Here is a 20,068-nt window from a genome sequence, read left to right on the forward strand (position 1 = left end):
TCAGGACTATCTGTTCCTGCCTCTACTACAGAACTCCTATGTATCAACCTAATCACTCCAATCAAAATGTTCTTCATTTTCTAATGCCAAATATTTGCATACGTGGTTCTAGGTAGCTGAAACGTTGAGTACCTCCAAGCTGCAGCTGAGGTTTGCTGTATGTGTATATACATAGATACACACATGTATAAGCATCTATGCTCAGTAATGGTGTTGGTATTGATATCCCAGCTGGCTCATTTAAAACTAATCCTGACAAACCTACAGTTCTGTACTGTATATGTACATTTACATACATACAACACATGCATAAGTGTTTATACACACGTATACCCAAGCACGTGTGAGAGCTGCAGGTTCTTCAGAATTAACTTAAGACAAGCTAATTTGGATATCAATATCATTCCTGCGGCAAGCACAACCTTCCCAATGAGTTATAAAGCCGTTTCTTGATGTCAGGGACGCTGCAACTTGCCAGGTAGCTGGTGAGAAATGCTCGTGCCTCAATGTTTTTTCAGCCTTCAAAAGCACTGGTTACTCTACAAATGCCAAAGCCTTCCTCTGCCAGCTGGGCCTTATGCCCTGTTGAGTAGGAAGAATATGACCTTATCAGAAAGCTGGTTAGATGCATTAATGTTGAGGACTCCTATGTTACAGTAAGATGCCCATAAAATGACAACAGAGAAATAATTTTATTCAGTGCACTTAAAATGAAACAAACAGTAGTTTAGAAAATGCATCGTAACCACTGGTTTATGATGCAGAAAACTCCGCAAGTACTAAATTTACTATAAAAGCGTACAACAACCAGAGAGGCAGAAAGAAGAAAAATGAAAAAAAACAAAATCGGTGTGCACAAGGTTAAGGAGCATTTGTGCAAATGCATGTATTTCCGGCTTGGAGCCAACTGGGGAGAAAAAGAAAGTACTAGACATAGATTCCCAGGCGGTGTAACAGAAGTTGCAGCAGGCTGTTGGAGGCTGAAGTATGTCAAGAATGAGATTAGCGATCAGTAGTTTCAGGTAATTTAAGTGGAGTCTGCTCTCAGGTCATAGACTCCACAAAATTCTAAACATGGAAGCAATCGTTGGTGTTTTTCTGCTACTTGTGACGGGAAGTATAAACACGTGTAATTTACTAAAAGGGAGAAGGACCCTTGAGCACACATTTAAGGGTCCTGGCAACTTGACAGCAGCAGGCTTTCATTTCCGGAGAAGTATATTTTCACTGCCATTAAAACTCCCATCTCTGAAAGTACATTACCAGAGTAACTGATTTTGATCATATACAATTGTACAAGCTTTATACATGCCATATTCAGATTTCTTTCTTTTTTTTTTATCCAAAACTAAGTATACTTTGCCAATAAAATACTATTTTATTTTTCATCACAAGCACACAACAATGTCATGTTCTTTATTCAGACAGGATTTATCTATCCATTTGCTTCCATGTAAAGAAATATAGCAACAGGCTTTTGGCCAATCTGCCTATGGCAACAGCTACTGCTCTAAGACATTCTGCATTATCTGCAACTCCCTCTGTAACTGAGCTGGGCCTGCCCAGCAGAACAAACACAACTGTACGTAACAGTGATGTGCTTCTGAGGTAGCAGTATCTCAACTGCTCTTAAATAATTTTTTTTTTAACATTTCACATATATATTACAAATAAAAGGGAAAGTTGGGTACAAACAAAAGAGAATATACACCATCTAGGATGAGTGGAAGAAAAGATCATGATGGAGGTAGAGCTGTAAACCTGTGAAGCTTCCAGCAGGAAAAACTTGCCATGCCCCCAAAAGCTCAGGCTTATTTCCCCTTAATAGTGGTTTTAACTGAAAGTCGTAATCAGTTACACAGGTAACAATAACAAAGTAAATCTCTCCTTTAACTCCATGTATTGAACAGATGTAACTGGTGCAGTGGAACTCTCATTTTTCACCATATTCAGGACATTTTGAACATTAATTTTCACATACACCTTCTTTTATATAATTGCTTTACCAACACTTTTTCTATTTGTACATGATTTTTATGTTTACAGCTTACAAGTTATCTGTCAAAAAACTTCAAGAGTGCAGAGTGGATTTATCTATGGTTTTAATATAAAGGGATTTTTACCATGGAAAGTTTTGTTTCCTACCATGGAGCAAAAGGTAAAAAACAACACCTGAAAGCTGGGAAGATAGGCTTAGATTTACCTGGGGGGCAGATGGATGTTGCCCTTCCCATGAACCCCCACCTTTGCTCTCTTGCTGGAGAATGTGCTAGCTCTTCCAGTATGTTGTACCTGTGCACTGAGAATGAAGAACAGGTTAGCACTGTTGCGAGAGACTGAGAGAGGGGATTAAACAAGAGAGCTAAAGCCTCCTCACACTGAAATACAGCAAGTCTAAAAAATTCTGGAAGGCACTGGTGCTACACTGGAATTAAGGTTCAATTTTAGACTCAAAATATGGTATATTGTATGTATCCTTCCCAAAATCACAGCATTTGCCCTGGGAGTATGATATTTTTTTTTTTTTAATCTATAGGTAGCAATGTATAATTAGGCATGAATTAAAGAAGTTTGAGACTGGGAACCACATTTCTCAAAGCAGCAGTTTTAGTTAATTGAATCGTTATCTTTCTTGCTTCTTCTTGAGCTAAGGGATACAGTGGTTTACTATAAAATTAGTCTGTAAATAAATGCCTTCAATTAGTGGTTATTTTGAGAAGAGGAGAGCTTACCTTCTGCAGAAGAGAAAATTAATCTTTTCCCTTTGATAATTGCATTTTCAGGCCTCTGTGAGTTATGGAAAGTGGTGGCTATTTGGAGATGTCAGCTCTTTGTGAGGTGTAAAATTATAAAGTATCATCAAGAATCTTAAAGGAACTCAAAGTGGACTCTTTTGTAATCTGTTCTTACAAATCTTCTCACAGTACTTAGAAAATCTTGAATATAGAGTTGAAAAGTCAGTAACAGGCTGTTGTAAAGGCTGTCTGAAAGCCCTCCCTGCACATCTCTCTCTGGACTTCTTTGAAGGTTAACCTGAAATTCATTGCTTAAATGTACAGTAACAAGTTTTGGAATAATTGCCACGTTGTTTTAATTTACTTTAAATCACTGCCAGATATTTCTGGCTCCTATTTCAACATGATTTGTCTGGAAATACACCAAAAATGAGTAACACAGTAATAGGTTATACAGTATTTGAGTCCAAACTATAAGTGCCCACTCATTCACATTCTAATTTATAATTTTCAATGCGGTCCTTTTCATTGGAGTCATATAAACCAATGATTAATTCCCACCATCAACAAATGTCCACTGCAAATTAGCAGTAAGAAAAAAAGGAAAAAATGCATTGTGCAATGTGCTCATTCATTCTACAAATGGAGTTTGCAATATGCAGCACCAAATGTTCTGTGGTGTATCTTATACAAGTCTCAGGAATGGCGAGCTTTGTAACAGCATGCCTCCAGTCTTCTCTAGAAACAGAAAAAACAGTTTACACTAAGGTTTATAGATAAAAAATTCAGTGTATTTTTATAATTTAAAAAGCTGTTACAATGGGTAATGACCTCCTAAGCACATAAAGAAAATGAAATAGATTTATTTAATCAAAGAAAATTAGTGATTATGTTTACCTATTCAACTTAGTGTCAATGAAGGAGGGCATTTAATGGTAAGTCACAGTAATCCCACGAATGTTAACTGACCACAGGTACAGTAAATAGGGTGGGCTTGCTGAGTTAATAGGAAACCTGTTTTATCTCTCATAATTTGAAACCCTCATAATTAAAGATGAAGGGAAGGGAGGAAGAGTCTATTAGCATCTTAATCCTTCACCTGTATGCAAATTGACGTTTTAACCATACATTTCTTAGCACTGAGATTGGAATGGCTTTAAAGGTCTACACACACTTTTCATGCCTTGGAAAGAGTACAACCTAACTTTAATAACAAAATAGTATTTTTAATGCAGATCTTTGGCCATCTGATCTGATCTGATTGCCACCCGTCGTCTCGAGGAGAATATTCTTCTCAAGAGCTACAACCTGCCTGTCAGGTTACCTGCCTATTACATTAGTGTAAGCTCCTCAGCTTCAGCAGTTTGGGCTGCTAGCCATCATTTCCACAATGTCTGCAAGACTTAGACATGTCAGAGTTTATTTGTGCAAAAGATATGCTTGAGCACTGGACTAGATGTCAGAAATCTGGATGTTGATAGGTCACCTAGATGGGTAACTTGCAAGGCTACCACTCTATTACTCAGCTTCTTCATCCATAAAATGCGGATAATGATATTCACTAGCTTTTAGAAACCATTTTAAGATATACATGGTTAATTATTAAGTAGTGTGGATTCTCCCCTGTGAATCACACACAGCTGCTAATACACTGACTTATCCACTTTCATATTAGCATCTTTATTTAAACATTCGCTATTCTTACTGTGACATAGCAAAACACTCATTTTGTCAAACAGCAATTGTAAAGAAGCTTTTATCCAGCACAAGTGTAATTAGAATAGTAGAGAAGTGATGAGATTGTCATCAGCTTTGAGCTCGAGGGACTATCTGGTATTTTCAGTTCAAGTAACTGAAGTAGCAATAATAGTTTCCAATTCAAGTCTGCCCTCCACTGGCTTTAACGAAACACTGCTAATAAATTTTGGATCAATAGTGTCTTTTTGTAATGAAGTGGAGGAACTAAATTAATAGAAGCTGATACAATTTATTGAGACCTTTAGTCAGCATTTTTTTCAAACTTTTTAATAGTAGTTAAATAATTTGTAAATTTCTTTTTTGAAGTCCCATCTAGGCTCCCTGGCAGATTCTTGTTCTTCATGTTTTCAAAAGCCCACCAGCATATCATTCATTTCAGAATTGCTGGTACTAATGTACAGCATGGGAAGTAACATTCTGCACATGGTTTTAAAGACATTTAATAGAAAAACTACAGAAAAATATTTTGCTATGATACAATTAACGATTCTAATATATAGTGCTATATGTACCAGTCAAGTACTAGAGTCCTCAAAGAGATCAGTATCAGTCTAGTCTAGTACTCTGTCACTAGAAGCAGTCTTTCCCCCTAATGTGTGAAAGGAAAGAAGAACAACTTTTATTACTGTTTTTATTTTAGAGAGAACTTCCCATCACAAATCCCACGCACAATTAACTCATCTCTTAACTAAGGAGGACGTATCTTCCTTTCTATAGTTAAAGTAGGAAGGTAGTTGGGGGGGGGGAGCTATCTTAAGTTATACTTACTCACACAGATTCATCTAGCATGATTTCAACCCCAAGGTGACATTTGTGTCTGGAACTCAGTATCTGTACCATTATGCATTGGAGGATATGATCAAGCTGAAAAGCCTCTGGTTCGTTTATCTTGTCTTCTTCATGCTTCGTTACACTTAACAGCATCTATTCTCTTGTGACTGCTACCTAAACCTAAAACAAAGGAGTAAAATGTGGTTTCTTCAGATGTGTACTTAATAGAAACTTGAAAAAAAGGGAAAAAATAAAAGTATTACAGAAATGTCATTTTACTTGGACCTTTCAAATGCTTGAAAATCAGGGTCAGATTCATAGCCTGTGCCAAGTGCGCCTAACAGACTTTATAAAGCAGAACATAAGGAACTTTCAGAAGTTCCTTGAACGGCCTCTGCATCTGCTAAAATTCTTGCTGAAATGGCTATCACTCAAAATAAAAACTTCAGGAGTCCATACAACATTTTACAGGAAGCAGTGAAAGGCACACTACTAATCTGTCCTTACTGCTTGGATTTTTTTTTTTACTTTAGGTAGGAAGCTATGCAAAAACCTACAGAAATCTCATTAATCACTCCAGTACGTACTGTTACAAATCACCCTCTTACACTGGAGTCCAAAAAACCAGTATCTAAAATGACTGCCATGCTGCACTTCTAGGAGATTACTGTTTGAGCTCTGTAATAATCCTAACCAAAAAGCAGCAGCATTGCCACACTGAAACACGGATAGATATTTTCCTGAAAGGTCATTGTGTTCGATGCGTTAGTGGAAAGAGTCTAAGATGAACTTACAGATATGTGACTTAGGCTGTCAATATACAGAGAAGACACACTTGCCTGTCTACTTGACAATAGTTTAAAATTCATAAAATCTAAAAATGTTTGTCTGGGCTAAATATGGCATATGATTATGCTAAAATAGACAAAGTCTGGACAGAAATTATGTATGAAAGGCAAAAGGGACAGCATTTTAAGAGATTAAGTTCTATTTTAATAGAACAGTAAAAACTTCATAAACGATGAGTTGCACTTCATTTAATCCTGATAGCACCACACAAGACTTGCAAAGGAAGAAAAGAGTTTTCCTTGATCACCTTCTGGTATCTATGAGAGGCCTTAATTACTCCTTATTATAATACTAAATTACTGATTCCAATCTTCCCTGTGCTGAAGGTCTCAAAAGAATTTTCAGTGAAATCTGAACTACTGAAACGAGAAAAATACAGACAGACATAAATGCTGATACTTTTGTTAATACTGGTTCAACTTCAGGTTCTGAAAGAGAGTTCTTTCTGGGATGTCACCTTTAGTGGGAAGCTCGTGCAACGCATTCTGATGCAGCTTGGCAAGAGGAGGTGTGAACTCCTCCTCACCTTGCTGGTCATGGTTAGGCCACGCTGAACTAGGAGTATGACAAAAGGTTTGTCCTTAAGTTTCTGAAGTGAATTCACCCACAGTGAACAATCAAGGTAAATTAACGCCTACAGTCAGTTTATCTAACTAATTTTTTCAACATTTAGATATACTGAGAGAGATTCAGTTTATACATATACTTGACAAATTTACTTCGTTGACTGGGTAAGCTTATTCAAGATCTGAAAATATACATATTTTTACCTTTCCTATTATGCTCTGAACTCTGTAATTTGCATTACGAGTCATTAAAAACTATTATAATGACAAAACTAAAACCTAGACTATCTGTGATGTAAGAATTCAAGTTATGCTTTAAAGTCTATCTAAATTAAAGCTATACTAAATTCAAATTTAATTTAATTTAAACTTAAAAAAAAATTCTTAATTTTAACAAACATCCTTCCTGTTTTGGAGGCACCAAAGGAAAAGGATATTTTGGGATATACACAGTAACTGAAACTGTATTTTGTTTTTTAATCAGTGACTCAAGATAAAAACCAGAACAAACTCACATTCTAGCAGAAAATCCACACGGACCTGTTCCACATCCACCTGGCACATTTCAACTCAGAGGTCTTTCTTTTTGCTTTACTACTTGTTTTTTCTTTGCTTATAACCAGGAGATAATTAGTAGCTTGTTGCTGTTGTATACATTTATCTTGTAAAATCTGAAAGAGTACATCCAAAATCATTATTGTAAATCAGTGAAGCGAATGCTGTGCATCAGTCGGTTACGATTTTCAAATATTTCATTGTCAGAAAAAGTTGTTTCAGCAGCATGTGTATTTTTTGTAGATGGATGCTAAGAAAGACTATTACAACAAATGCTCGCTGAAGAGGAAGCAGAATATGGCTATAATTACAATTCTTATTTTTCAAATGCTCCAATTCTGTGTTCTGTATCAAAGAGAAATATTTCATTTTCATGTGCAATGCTGTCACCTGATTGCAAAGAAAGACTTACATTCTCGGTTCCATGGCTGCCTCACCTTAATACAATGTACTAAGGTCAGAATTGGTATAAAAACAAGTGTACTGAGAGCAACGATTGTTTCAGCGATCAGAATGTACTCACTGTTTTCCTCATCTTGTTTCAATCATAGTAAAAATTTGCCTAAAACAAGCATCTTTTAAGTCCTTTAAAATCTTTGTAGCTGTGTGCTGTTATAACAACATATCCTTCAGCAACAAAAATCTAGTTGAGATCCGCTGACAAATAAAGGGTTTACAGTCAAATATCTTTAGAGGAAAATCCTCCTAGAGCTACCAAAACCTGCACTACTCAGATGCTAAAAAAAAAAAAAGCTTAATTTAAAAACAAAGAATGCGTAAGTATGGATATTAGTTTTGGCCTCAGAAAATCCTTTAATCCATCAGATGTTTGCGTATCACTGAAAGTATTCAAGGAATCAGATTATTGTTTTCATCCTCGGCCAAGTACTGTAATCACAAAAACATTCATTTAAGAACTGTTGTGTTTTTAGAGCAACTACCTATGGTAAAAAGTAGCAGTATCTTTAAATATAACACTTCGATTTCACTATTAAAAGAAGATGGGGAGAATGGGAAAGTCAAGTTTCAAACGAGTAAAATTGTGCAGCAGGTAATATTCAATTTTCAAGCACAACAGCAGTTCTTCCCAAAGACGTCTCAAAGCATTTGCTGAGGTTTTGTTGAATGTTGTCTCACCTCAGACTGCTGTTTCTCCTTCACTGGCCTCAGGAGCTGTAATGAAAAATAATGACATTATTACTGTGTTTGCACTCAACTCCATATTACCACTCAGTTTTGTTTTATTTTTAAATAAATTGTATAGTTATTGTATTGAGTATACAAAACTACTACACTTTGCTTTTTTTTCCTCACCACTCTGATCATTTTACTAATTTTCTAGATAGGCATCTGACAATACCACTTTTCTTGGAAATATCCCGTATCAGACAGTCACCAGAGTACAGCCAACAAGCATCACTCAGAAATTCATACAAAAGAGATTCTAATGTGGACAGAAAATTTTATATGCATTACTGCTCTGTATTCCAAGTTTGTTCTGAAAATATACTAAATGCAAAAACTCAAACACATTCACCCCCAAGTAATCTAGGTCTTAACAACAGTCAGGAAAGAGACATTTTAGAATTCTGACATTTCCCAAATGGCATAATCGGACAGCCTTAGTATTTTTTATTTTGACTGCAGTGCTTTCCATTTCTATTTGTCTCTCTGTGAAATGTGGTCTCTACAAACTGACAAGGAACATTTCCCATGCCAGTAGTACCGCAGAGTAGCTGGGATTTATTAGACTAAAAGAATGGGAATACTAAAATGGAATGGAAGAAAAGGACCATCATTACCAGGGCACGATTAAAATAAAAAATGTAATCATCATCATAAAGTGAAATAGGATGTCTAGTTATAATATATTACTGGGTTTTTTTTACTGACATCATAAAGATTCAGCCTGTAAGGGAAATCTGTTACGTACCTCTTGCTTATGTTCTTGTATTGTTTATACTGGTTTACAGTGTATCTTCAAGTATGAAATATCTACCGTAGTACCTTCAAAATATAAGTTCCTTCTAAACAGAGTCAAACTCAAACTTTGTTCCCAAGGAGATGAACTTAATGCAGTTTCTTGACAGTAAACTGAAGGAGAAATCTCAAAAGTGAGAGTGGTAAATGCATAATGGAGGTCTGCAGGGATTTCCTATGTAGAGTTTACAGTGATTTTTCACAAGACTTTAATATGTCACTTCACTTTGTCTCCTTCTTCAGCCTTCTGAGTTGCGTGCACTGTTACGTGGCGTTACTTTGTGGTGTGTTGAGATAGCGCTTTAGAGGTTCGGAATTCTTTGACCTGAAATGTACCCTTTGCACCAAACAGCGAAGACAAGCTAAAGCCATCAGACCAAGCGACGTTATTTCCCTGAACCGGACACTGACCCTTAAGTGATTCAGTCATGTCTATAAGAATCTCAAGTCTCTCCCTCACCCATAAAAATTGAAACATTTGGCTGGTTTACAATGAGTGTTAGTGGTATTTATTTGCTATGAAAACACAGCACTTGCAGAATTACTGCTAATCAAGTTAACAAAACAGCAGGGATTCACATTCTTGTTGTCCCAGATAAAACATCTGCAATTTTATTTCCGATTATATTGTTGTTGCTTATCACATGAACTACAAGGCAAAACAAGTTCAGAGAGGCTTTTTGCAGCAAAAAAATTTCAACAAATACAGTATTACGGATTTTCTTTTGTCACCCCAGCAATTGGGGCTCTTGTTTTTCTTATTTAATGGATACACCATTCCAAGTGTTTTTGTCTTATCAGCCATAAGGAAAAAAAAATAGTTCAAGTAAAACCAATACCCTTCATGGAAGTGTTACCACAATAAATTTTAAACATGAACTAGTACCCACAACATCCTACTTCTGTCTTCTCCAGGCAAAGCTGCCTCCCTCAATTTCTTACGGTACCCGTTTCTTTGGGTATTACTTCCTCTCCCTTCAAAACAGCTCATTGTTTCATGCCCAATCATAGGCATCTTTGTTTTCAGGGGCCAATTTTCAATATTCCATTTATTTGAACAGTGCTGTCCCACCAGCTTGAACTTGCAGGGAAGATGACTGATGCTCTCTTTTACCCTTTGGCTGAGTCACCAGCTTACCAAAGGACTGCTGAGCTCTTAGACCATCTAACATCCTAGGTGCAACAGGAGCCAAATAAAGGCACAGGAAAGTCAGTACAAACCTGTACTGTCAGTACAGGTCAGTCGGTACAAACCTGTACTGTTGGCATGCACTGTTTTTTTTGTGTTGTTTGGGGTTGGTTTGTTTGTTTAGTTGTGGGGGGGTTTGTTGGTTGTGGTGTTCATTTTTTTATCACTGCAAATATGATACTTTGGACAGTATCAGACTATGGATGTGTGTTCTGATGGAAGAAGTGCTGTTCTCCAGTCACTCTTCTTGGCTTACAGATATCCTTTCTCAGCTTCAGTCTGTAACACTATATAAATTTAGGCCATTATCTATACAGAATCAACTTTGTTTTATCTGCATACAACACACATGCACTTATGCTCTTCTAGGCCACAGCACTGATTTTGTTTGCAAGAGAACTGGGGCATAGAAATACTAATCTTCCTGCTATTCATTTCCTGGCTTCTATGGTTAAACAAAGGAAATAACCTACAAGCTTTTAGTCAAATATTAGCATTAGCAGATATGAGAAATGAGAGTCATCAAGGAAAGTTTCCGTGCTCTGAAAATTATTCCTTGACTTGATGTGTGAAGAAGATAAGCAGCTGGTACACGTGGCACACTTTTGTGAACACGCTTTCTCAAGAACATCCACAGTAAGAGCATACTGTATCACAAGCGATACTGTTAAACCAATTTATACTCAAAGGAGACAGAGCTGTTTAACCATTTCAATCAGTTGTTTAGTACATTTGACCTTCTGAATCCCTCTTACGCTAAAATTACAAGAAGTTTAAGGAAAATGCCTTTTGAATTTAATTCCAATACAGTGGGTCACATTTCATTGTAGTATTTTGTAAGAAATTATTAACAAGCTGTGTGCTGTAATGAACAGTTGGTTTTATATGTTTAGAAAGAACAAGCTGTAACAGTAACTACATTGTGGAAACAGATCTGGTTTGGTCTCATCTACAAAGGAAAATCAATTTAATACAAACTGCTGAAAAACAGGTTCCTGCAGCAACCACTTCTCTTCCTTTGCAAGGGTCAGAAAAGAAGGTTCATTGGTTTGGGTGTTTTCTCTTTTGAGTATGACAAGCCACTACTGACAAATGAACATGCCTCCTGCACTACGCTTGTTCAATAGTGCAAATAGTAAATTTGTCATTTTGAATGTTTGTACAATTCTATTCATGAGTACTAGTTTGAAAAGTTTGACAACTGTGATATACCGAAAAAATTGAAAGCTAATGCAAACCTATGGATAGAAAGACTTGTTACCTCAATTTCAAGTTAGAATTCTCAGCTCAAAGCGAAGACTAGCCCTAAAATAATTTAACAATAGTTATATAGTACTCAATTTCAGGAGCAGAAATACAGCAATCCACTGATGTACAAGTACCAGGCCAGATATGACAAAGTAGGAATACGTGACCACATTGGTAAGTACAAACTCAGCTTTAATACCAACCAGAAAAAAAGCAACAGACAAACAGCACTTGAGAGGCAGCTCTGTCTTTCATGGATGAATTATTTGTATTATTAGTTGCCTAAGACTGCCACAGAAAAGTCTTCATTAGTACATTCCATAAATTCTGGATTTGTTATTGAAAGTGTTTCACTAATCTGGAGGTACTATTTTGAAGTAACATCATCTTCATTGCTAAACAATGAACTGAAAAAAAGCCCTACCTGCAAGATGATGCTGGGAATACTTTATTTTTCAAAGTGAAATGAAGATATCTAGCTAGTATTTTTCTACCTATCCCAGCAGCTTACCTGCTTCAGAAAGAGTGTGATAAGCTGAAACAGATTGTTCGAAAACTTGACCGAGCAAAAACTAACTCTTACAAAGTCAACTGACACAACATGTGCTTCCATTATTACGTGGCATTATTTGGAGCACATTTTGTTGCCTGTAATGGCTGAGAATGTATAAATAAAATATAACATATGATTGAGTCATATGCCATTTGCCATGAAGACATATCCTTTTGGGGAAGGCGTAGGCTCACAGTCCAAGCTTCATACCAATGTTCATCTGCTGATGAACTACAGGACTGGTGCCTTACCTTTCTTTAGGGATAAGCTATTCAGTTTATAAAGAAGCCACTCGTGAACTCTAAGCCTCAGCTTTACTTATCACTAGATATGTGCCAGTCACATCACTAGAAATACTGATGTATCCCATCAACACATTTAACGCCTATGACAGCACAGTGCATATGGAGTGGTAAAGGCTGTTTGGGCGTTCTGTAACATGACAGCACGTTTGTGCCACCCCATCACCAAAATACTCTTTCATCCCCCACATTTTGATTATTGGTAGACTCCGGCAAAAACAAGCTGTGGGCTGCCAGAATCCCTCATGTGGCTTCCAGTTTGCTACCTGTCCATACCTGGAAAGCAAGGAGCGAGCTATAAGCTCATATTTTGACCACCTTGGAATGGCAGAGCAGGCATCCACACACTGGAAGACGAAATGAGGTATTTGTATAAGTGGTATTTATTATAGCCTTGGATTCTTTTTGGATCTAAAAGCACTGACCTTTTGTTATTTTTAATGCGACAAAACGGCTACAGAAGTTCAAGTAATTGCCTTAGGCAAACCAATACGTAACATGCCGAGGTTTAACCATGTCCGGTCAGTAAATTATGATTACGAACAAAACTCAGTAGATTTCTGCACTGTCACAAGGAGTGATTTCTAAGGACTTTTTTCAGAGTTTCCATATGCAATTAAATTCTCTCCAAACTACGACAAGAGTTTGATATAGTTAGCAGATGTGATATAGACTGCCAATGTTAAATAATACTGCGCCACATCAGCAGTACTAGGAACCTGAAGACCTGGATCTAGCATTACAGCAAAAGGCAGCAGACTACCTGAGAAAGAATGAAAACGTAGCACAAACATGACATAACCGGCTGAGTCAATGGTACAGACATCACACATCAAGATGTCCCAAGCAGTGGTGTCAAACAGACAACAGCTTGGTGGTTAGGGCACTGCAAGGGGTTTTTGCAGAGGCCACTCATTTATTAGTCAGAAAGGAAAGTGCCTCAGTACTCATCCGGGCTCTGACTTTGTAAGGACAACAACGCCTAAGCGCTATACTAGCATGTTTTAGATCTTAGGTCTAAAACCAGAATACCTCTCCCCACGTTGCTAGTCAAGCTTTCACTCCAGGAACCCTGTGTTTCCACAGACCGAACACATCACAGGATCTGGTATCAGAGAGGCATTTCCAATTTCACCCAGAAATGTTTTTCTTATCGCTCCATCTCTACCTTTCACTTACCAAAAGGCACTTCCTAGCCTCCAGAGGCGGCCTGCAGAGCGTACGCATACCTTGACAGCTCCGGGAAACAAACAAACACATAAATAAATACATACAGGGCGTACAGGCAGGGGAAGGCGGCCCACAGCTTCTGTGAGCCCCTCACCCTCGAACAAACGCCCCGATGGCAGCGGGCTGCCCCGGCCCCTCACCCTTGGCTTGCGGGGCTGCCGCGACGCCGCGCCACAAGCCCTTCCGGGCCGCCGATGCCCGGCGGGCGGCGACGAGCGGAAGGAGCCCCGCGGCCGCCATTTCCTCGCCCTTCCCAGGGCAGGGCCGCCCCCCGCCTCCGCCGAGGGGGTGTCTCCGCCCCGCAGCCCGGCGGCGGCGCGATGGAGCCCCGCCCGCCGCCGCAGCGTTACGAGGGCGGCTGGGCTCCTCCTCCTCCTCCTCCTCCTCCTCTCTCCCCCGCCGCCGGAATGCCGAAGCTTAGCAAGGAGGCCAAGCAGCGGCTACAGCAGCTCTTCAAGGGCGGCCAGTTCGCCATCCGCTGGGGCTTCATCCCCGTCGTGCTCTACCTGGGTCAGTGGCGGGCGGGGGACGGGGCGGGGGTGGCGCTCGGCGGCCGCTGGGGACCCTGAGGACGGGGTGGCCGGGGGCGCGCGCCGCCCCCCATCCCGCCCGGGCCGTTGCTGCCCGCCTGGCGGCGCGCGCTGTCTCTGCGGGGGAGGGGGGGAGATGGAAGGGCACGTGCGTGGGGGAGGGGCGCCCCGCCGCGCGCTGCCCGCGGCGAGCCGGGCTGTGCGGCCCTCACCGCGCATGCGCGGCGGGGGGAGGCGGGGGAGCGCTGAGGGCCCGGCTCCGGCGTGGGCCCCCGGGGCAGGGGTGGCGGAGCTGCGAGGTGGCTTTGTGTGCGTGTTTGTGTGCTTGTTCTTCTTCAGAACGGTTTTTCTGCCCCTTTCCCTTCCCGGAGGCTGTTCCCGCGCTGGGAGCGCGCCTTGCCCCTGCCCGCCCGCTGAGGGGAGCGCCGCGGGCGCCGGGCTCGGCGCGCACCGGAGCCGTTTAACCGCAGACGGAGCTGCGATTTAATCGTGCCGCAGCGGCTGACGGCCGGAGCAGCTGGCCGGTGCGTTTGCTGCAGTCAGTGCGTGAGGAGGAAGCTGTCCGCCGCCGGGAGCTCTGCTTCGTGGCGCCGAGGGGGTCGACAGCCCCCGGCTGAGGTGGCATTTCCAGCTAGGTACAGGTTACGGTCCCTGCCAAAATGGCGTGGCTCCTGCTTCCCAGCTGCTGTGGAGCGTTCAGGGGGTGCCTTGGTGGCATGCCTGGCGCCCAGGATGGATTTGGCTTGCTCCTGTCACGGGGCTGGCTGGGCATCCCTACCACACGGTGGTTCTCCCGCTGAGTTTGGGCTGCATGCCATCAGCTGTCCTTGCTAAAGAGCCCGACCTACTTAGGGTACGCGTGTGTGCAATAGGCCTGACACTTCTGTTCATTTCTTTTATGACGAGGGGTCCCAGGAAGGCTGATCCCCGCGGTTCCTCTGGCTCACTCGCTGCCCCAGCTCTGTTGGGCCTTTTGGGGAAAGCATCTAAAACAGGCAGGCATCTCTGCCTTGAATGCAAACGTGAAGGAGGGTTGGGAGCTTGATGTGTTTACAGTCAAAGCTGATAGGTTGTTTTAATTAGTTGAGGGGAATGCAGCGTCCAATTTGAAGAGCTTTGATTGTTCACATAATAGATAACAATCGGAAAAAAGTTGGTCTCTTCAACAGTTACATATATGCTTTAACAACTACAAGTACAAGAGGTCACTTCAAACACTATGGAAAAAAACTAATTGGCAGTATTGGGTTTAAAGTTTAATTACATTTCCATTTTCAGTTTGTCAATTATTTTAAATTTATAATTTTTGGGTGGGAATTTCAGCAGTGTTTTGTGACCTAATTTTGCTCTTGCTGAAGTTTTGTTTTGATTTTACTTTTGTGATGGTATTTATGAACGTGGGAAAGATGCTCTCTGTTCTGAGGGACACCAGAGGAAATTTAAATAAGTTACTTCAAGTCATATAAAGCCATCTTACTGTGTTTACAGTTGCACTAGTATCAGGGTGCCTAGTATATTTCTGTTATGTAGCGGTGAGAAACTAAGTTGTAGTAGTTTAACTTCATACCTCCAGAAAATAAGTGTGCTGTTCCACATCTACATTGCCTTCTTACAAATTTGTCTGCTGTAACGAAAGAACATTAACTGTAAGCAGACGTGCAGGTGCCACCTTTGCTTGCCAAAGGCGTTTGGAGGTGGCGTGCACTCAAAGTCTGTAGAATTGGAAGAACCTCTTTTGTACTGGGATTACCTTTGAATCTGGGAGGGAAGGTGTGATGCAGTGGAAGGGCAAGAGGCTACACAGTCCTTGGTGTCACTGGTTCAAGGTAAATTTTTGTATTTACTCCTGTGTAAATGAAATACACATTAAACTAAATGCAGGCGAGGAAACTTCCAGAAATTTTGAGATTTTAACCTTCTCTGAAAGGCTTTCTAGGTCAGGATGGGATGCTCAGGGGATGTACAAAGGAGCCTGGTATGTGAACGTGCAATTATAGGTCATTGGTCAGGGGCTTTTTTGTTGTATTTTTTAAACTTGCTTTGAAGTGGCTGCCCCTGTTTTAAGCAGGTAATTAGACCAGTGCAGTTTTGTTAAACCTGGCTTGCTTATTTAAAAGTACTAGGAGGGGAAAAAAGTACTAGGGGGAAAGCCAGAAACATTCACACACACGAGTGTGACTCCTAATACAGCTTCGTGAATTTTAAAGCAATTTTGCTGGACAGTACAGCAACCAAAGAAAGTGGGTCGGGATGTTTAATAGTCTGAAATCACACAAGGTTATCATTAAAGAGCTAACCCAGTGCCTATGAAGTTAATGGAAGTTTTTCCATTAACCTTCATGGTCTATGTTTCAGGCAAGCTGACATTAATTATTTATTTTCTGTAAACGAGGGAAATAATATATTTTTCATATAACATCCATTTCTACATAGCAAGTGTAGGAGAGAGTGTGTTGAACAGTGCGTGAATTGCATGATTGTGCTTCAAGACTTTTAATTTACAGTCCAGCGGGCAAAGATATTTCATACACTGAATCTTCAATTGCTTCTCTAGCCTACATTTGCTTTAGTGAATTTGTATTTGAGTCATTAGCTGCGGATTAACTCTTTGTAATTAACTTTCTTTTAATTTTCCTGGGTGTTAGTAGATTGACAAACATCTTGTTTCTGTGCAAGCTTTAGTACTAGGTAGCTTTTCAAAAAGTGCCAGTAAAAGTAGAAGATTTTAGGTTTAATTGCTTTAACATTTAGAATTCTGTCATCCTCAATTGAGTGAACTGTTATTGAAATATTACGTCTAAGTTCTGCATCAGATATCATAGCAGAACGTTGCCTGTTAGGGCTCAAGGTGCTCGCTTATACCAGTTACAGATGTCGCTGTTGGTACCACCTCACTAGGTTGCTTTCTGAACAGCACGTAATATCTGCGTGTTTGCGTGCATATAGGTATGTATGTCTTGATCTTCAGGGTAGGTAACTTCCTCCATCACACATAGCTAGTTGTCCCTGAATTTTAAGTCAGATAAAGATGCAGATAAGAATTTTAAAATGTATCCATAAAACAGTACACTTGTATTTATTTTTTCTGCTTTCTAACTCTGATAAGAATGTGCAATTTTTATTCAGGTTAGTACACAACTTTATGAATCACGGTTCTCTGCTCAGTAGGTTTTCTTTTTTATTGCAATTTAATGGGCTGGAATAATTTGATAGTGATCTAACTATGTAGGAGTCTGCACATATGTATTGATATATATGTACATAATGTATGTTTCACTTCAGGTTTTAAGAGAGGTGCAGATCCTGGAATGCCCGAGCCAACTATCTGGAGGTATGTATTGGTTCCAAACACATGCAAACCCAATGCAGATAGTTACCATTTTGGGTGTTATCTCTGGACAGCAACAGTTGCGAAGGTTGTTTTCATCCATTGTTTTTAATTGTTTAGGGTGAAAGCATAGCTGGTTGTGGTTCTTGTTTCTTTAGAAATCCAAATGAGAAGACAGCAAAAGACAAGTTCTTGGGAGGGCCTTTCTCTTAATCTTGCATGGCTTTTAATATATGGGGCTTCCTGTACCTTTTGAGTGGAAGCTGCCCTTCTAATCTGTTGTAGAGCTAGTTCATGCAAGTTTCTGCACTGAGGAATAACTTCTTAGCTTTCTAGCACAAATTTAAAACAAAACCCAGGCTCCTTCTGCCTTTGCAAATATGGTAGTAACACTGCATAAAAGCTGCATGAAATGAAGGGCTATATCCTTCGATATTAGTCATTGTCATGAAGCAAAGTGCATTTGCTCATGTTGCCTCTTTCTTGTGGGACCGTTTGTTAGTGCTGCAATGTCATGGCATTAGTAACACTTGAATTCTTGTGGTATTTGAGTTTTATTGGAAGGCTTCCATGGGTCAAACTAATAAAGTTTTGAAGAAAGTGTGACTCTCTCTACTTTTCTTGAAATAACTTTGGTTACTGTGCAGAACCAGGTATTCCTAAGACGAATAATTGATGGACTGTATTGTTTGCAAAGTCATATATTAACTCTTCTAGCTTCATATAGTTACAATGTATAGAAATCCCATTTTTAGGATTCAACAATTCAAGGGATCTACTTTTAGCAGTAGAAAATATGGAGAAAAAAAAAAAGGTGTCAAGATCATGTTACAATTTCAGTAAAATCTTCTGTTGTCTTAAGAACTAACTTGCTGGAGTTGTTTGTTTGCTGACAGTGTTTCTATGTTAAGCTTCACTAGCAGTTTGAGGCTTTTTTCCTTGGTCCATGGAGTGTGTCTCTGCACAGCGTAAAGTATGTATTTCATACCAGAGTGTATGTACATAGATACCAGAAGCATGTGTTTGGTCTAATCCGAAGCTTATGGATGCTCATTTTTCTGGGCACATGTTCATGCTCTGTAGGCTTAGATTTTATTTTAAAGGTGGCATTATTTCAGTGTTTTGAGGGCTATCATTTATTCTGTACATTTACAAGGCTGTTCCTCCAGACTTGCGTTTTAAAAATACCCATTTAAAAACAAGTACATGCTGCAAATCTGACTTTCATTTCCTCCCCCCTCCCCTTTCAGTCTACTTTGGGGATGAAGGATGTGGCGGTCCTGTTCTAGAACCAGCTGATGGACAGAGAAAGTGTCTGAAGATACGTACATTCCAGAGGATGAGACGGACACTTACACCAGCTGGCTCAATCAGCTTGCTAATGACATAGGTTGTACATACAACAAAATGGAGTTTATATGGACCTAACTTATTTGCACTACAGTGTAATTAAATAAATACAATTTGAATGGATACGTGTTGTTTTTAAGTCTTTACATAAGTATAATGTAGTAATTTCTTTATTACAGAAAGGATAACCTGTTGTGTGGTTTTTTGTTTTTTTTTCCAAAATATGATGACATTCAGCCCCCATATTTATCCCTGTTATGATGGTCTTTTTGGGTAAAAATTCCTCTTTATCTTCACAGTAAACAGAAAACTGAGCAAATGTTTTAAATACTTAATATTCTTCAAAGATTTCTTGCTTGAATGTCGGTAAGCCTCTGCAGCTGGTCACTATGCTGACCTGTTTTTGTGGTGGTGTTTTTTTTTTTTTTTTCCCCTTCCTCTTGGATTTGTTCATCTCTGGATACATTAAGGATTGAGAGTTGTACACGTTTTTTTCCTAGCACAGTCAGGTAGTAAAAAGTATACTTTTCTGCCAAATTTACCTTTAAACACTATGTACATTTTCCATAATTTGGGATGGGGTGGGAAGACAGGACAAAAGTGCTGTCTGCATGTGTACACGTATATAGTGCTCTTATTGTAAGAGGAAGTTATTAATGTATAACTGAAGGAAGAATACAAGTACACTAAACAAGGTATATGCTTTGGTTTTACTCCAGAGCCTTGCTCTTTGGAACATTGTCAGTTCGGTTTCGGTTGGTTTTCTCCCTTTTAACACTGAAATTCAAGCACTGAAATGGCAACTGCTTGATTTCTGTTCAATAGAAGCTGCATTGGGTAGATTGCTCTCTCGCCTCTAGAAGTGTAGAGGCTAGTTTGTATCTATGCAGTGATTTTAAAAAAAAAAAAAAGTTTATTGGCTCCAAATTATCGTTGCAACAGAAGTATTTAGATTTCAGATTGACTTTTTTTTTAACCCCATAGATTTTCAGCCAGTTTTTATGTTAATTAAATGTTTAAGGAATAGGAGATTCCTCAGTTTCTCATCTACTATGAAAATTCATAGCAAAATGTTACTGTGTTGAAGGGCAGGTGCGATTGGAAAGAAAATGAGAAATGAACCA

At 39.6% G+C, this 20,068-nt stretch overlaps 1 protein-coding gene and 1 long non-coding RNA gene across 5 annotated transcripts; one reads left to right on the top strand and one right to left on the bottom strand.

The window, feature by feature from the left end:
* Positions 1–715: 715 nt before the first annotated feature.
* On the bottom strand, positions 716–13,977 carry LOC309598844. Of its 4 annotated transcripts, XR_014230145.1 has the most exons (7): positions 13,686–13,977; positions 8,372–8,407; positions 7,195–7,350; positions 5,262–5,444; positions 2,733–3,473; positions 2,204–2,299; positions 716–980 (listed from the first exon to the last, which is right to left on the bottom strand). It is a non-coding gene; the product is annotated as an uncharacterized lncRNA (long non-coding RNA). The 4 variants fall into 4 exon arrangements; XR_014230146.1 differs by having other exon boundaries at positions 716–2,299; XR_014230147.1 differs by having other exon boundaries at positions 2,204–3,473.
* A 118-nt stretch (positions 13,978–14,095) lies between these two features.
* Positions 14,096–19,057, top strand: TOMM7 (translocase of outer mitochondrial membrane 7). The gene is made up of 3 exons (XM_082309520.1): positions 14,096–14,246; positions 17,549–17,597; positions 18,845–19,057. Exons 1-3 carry the CDS (start codon positions 14,144–14,146, stop codon positions 18,858–18,860), a joined length of 168 nt encoding a protein of 55 aa, XP_082165646.1. The 5' UTR covers positions 14,096–14,143; the 3' UTR covers positions 18,861–19,057.
* Positions 19,058–20,068: the final 1,011 nt, after the last annotated feature.

Source organism: Platalea leucorodia, assembly GCF_965183815.1.
Source record: "Platalea leucorodia genome assembly, chromosome: 1".
Lineage (NCBI taxonomy): Eukaryota > Metazoa > Chordata > Aves > Pelecaniformes > Threskiornithidae > Platalea > Platalea leucorodia.

Coding starts and splice junctions, on each gene's coding strand:
- TOMM7 (XM_082309520.1), top strand. CDS start 14,144: ATGCCGAAGCTTAGCAAGGAGGCCAAGCAGCGGCTACAGCAGCTCTTC. Junction 14,247..17,548: donor CCCCGTCGTGCTCTACCTGG/GTCAGTGGCGGG, acceptor GTTTCACTTCAG/GTTTTAAGAGAGGTGCAGAT.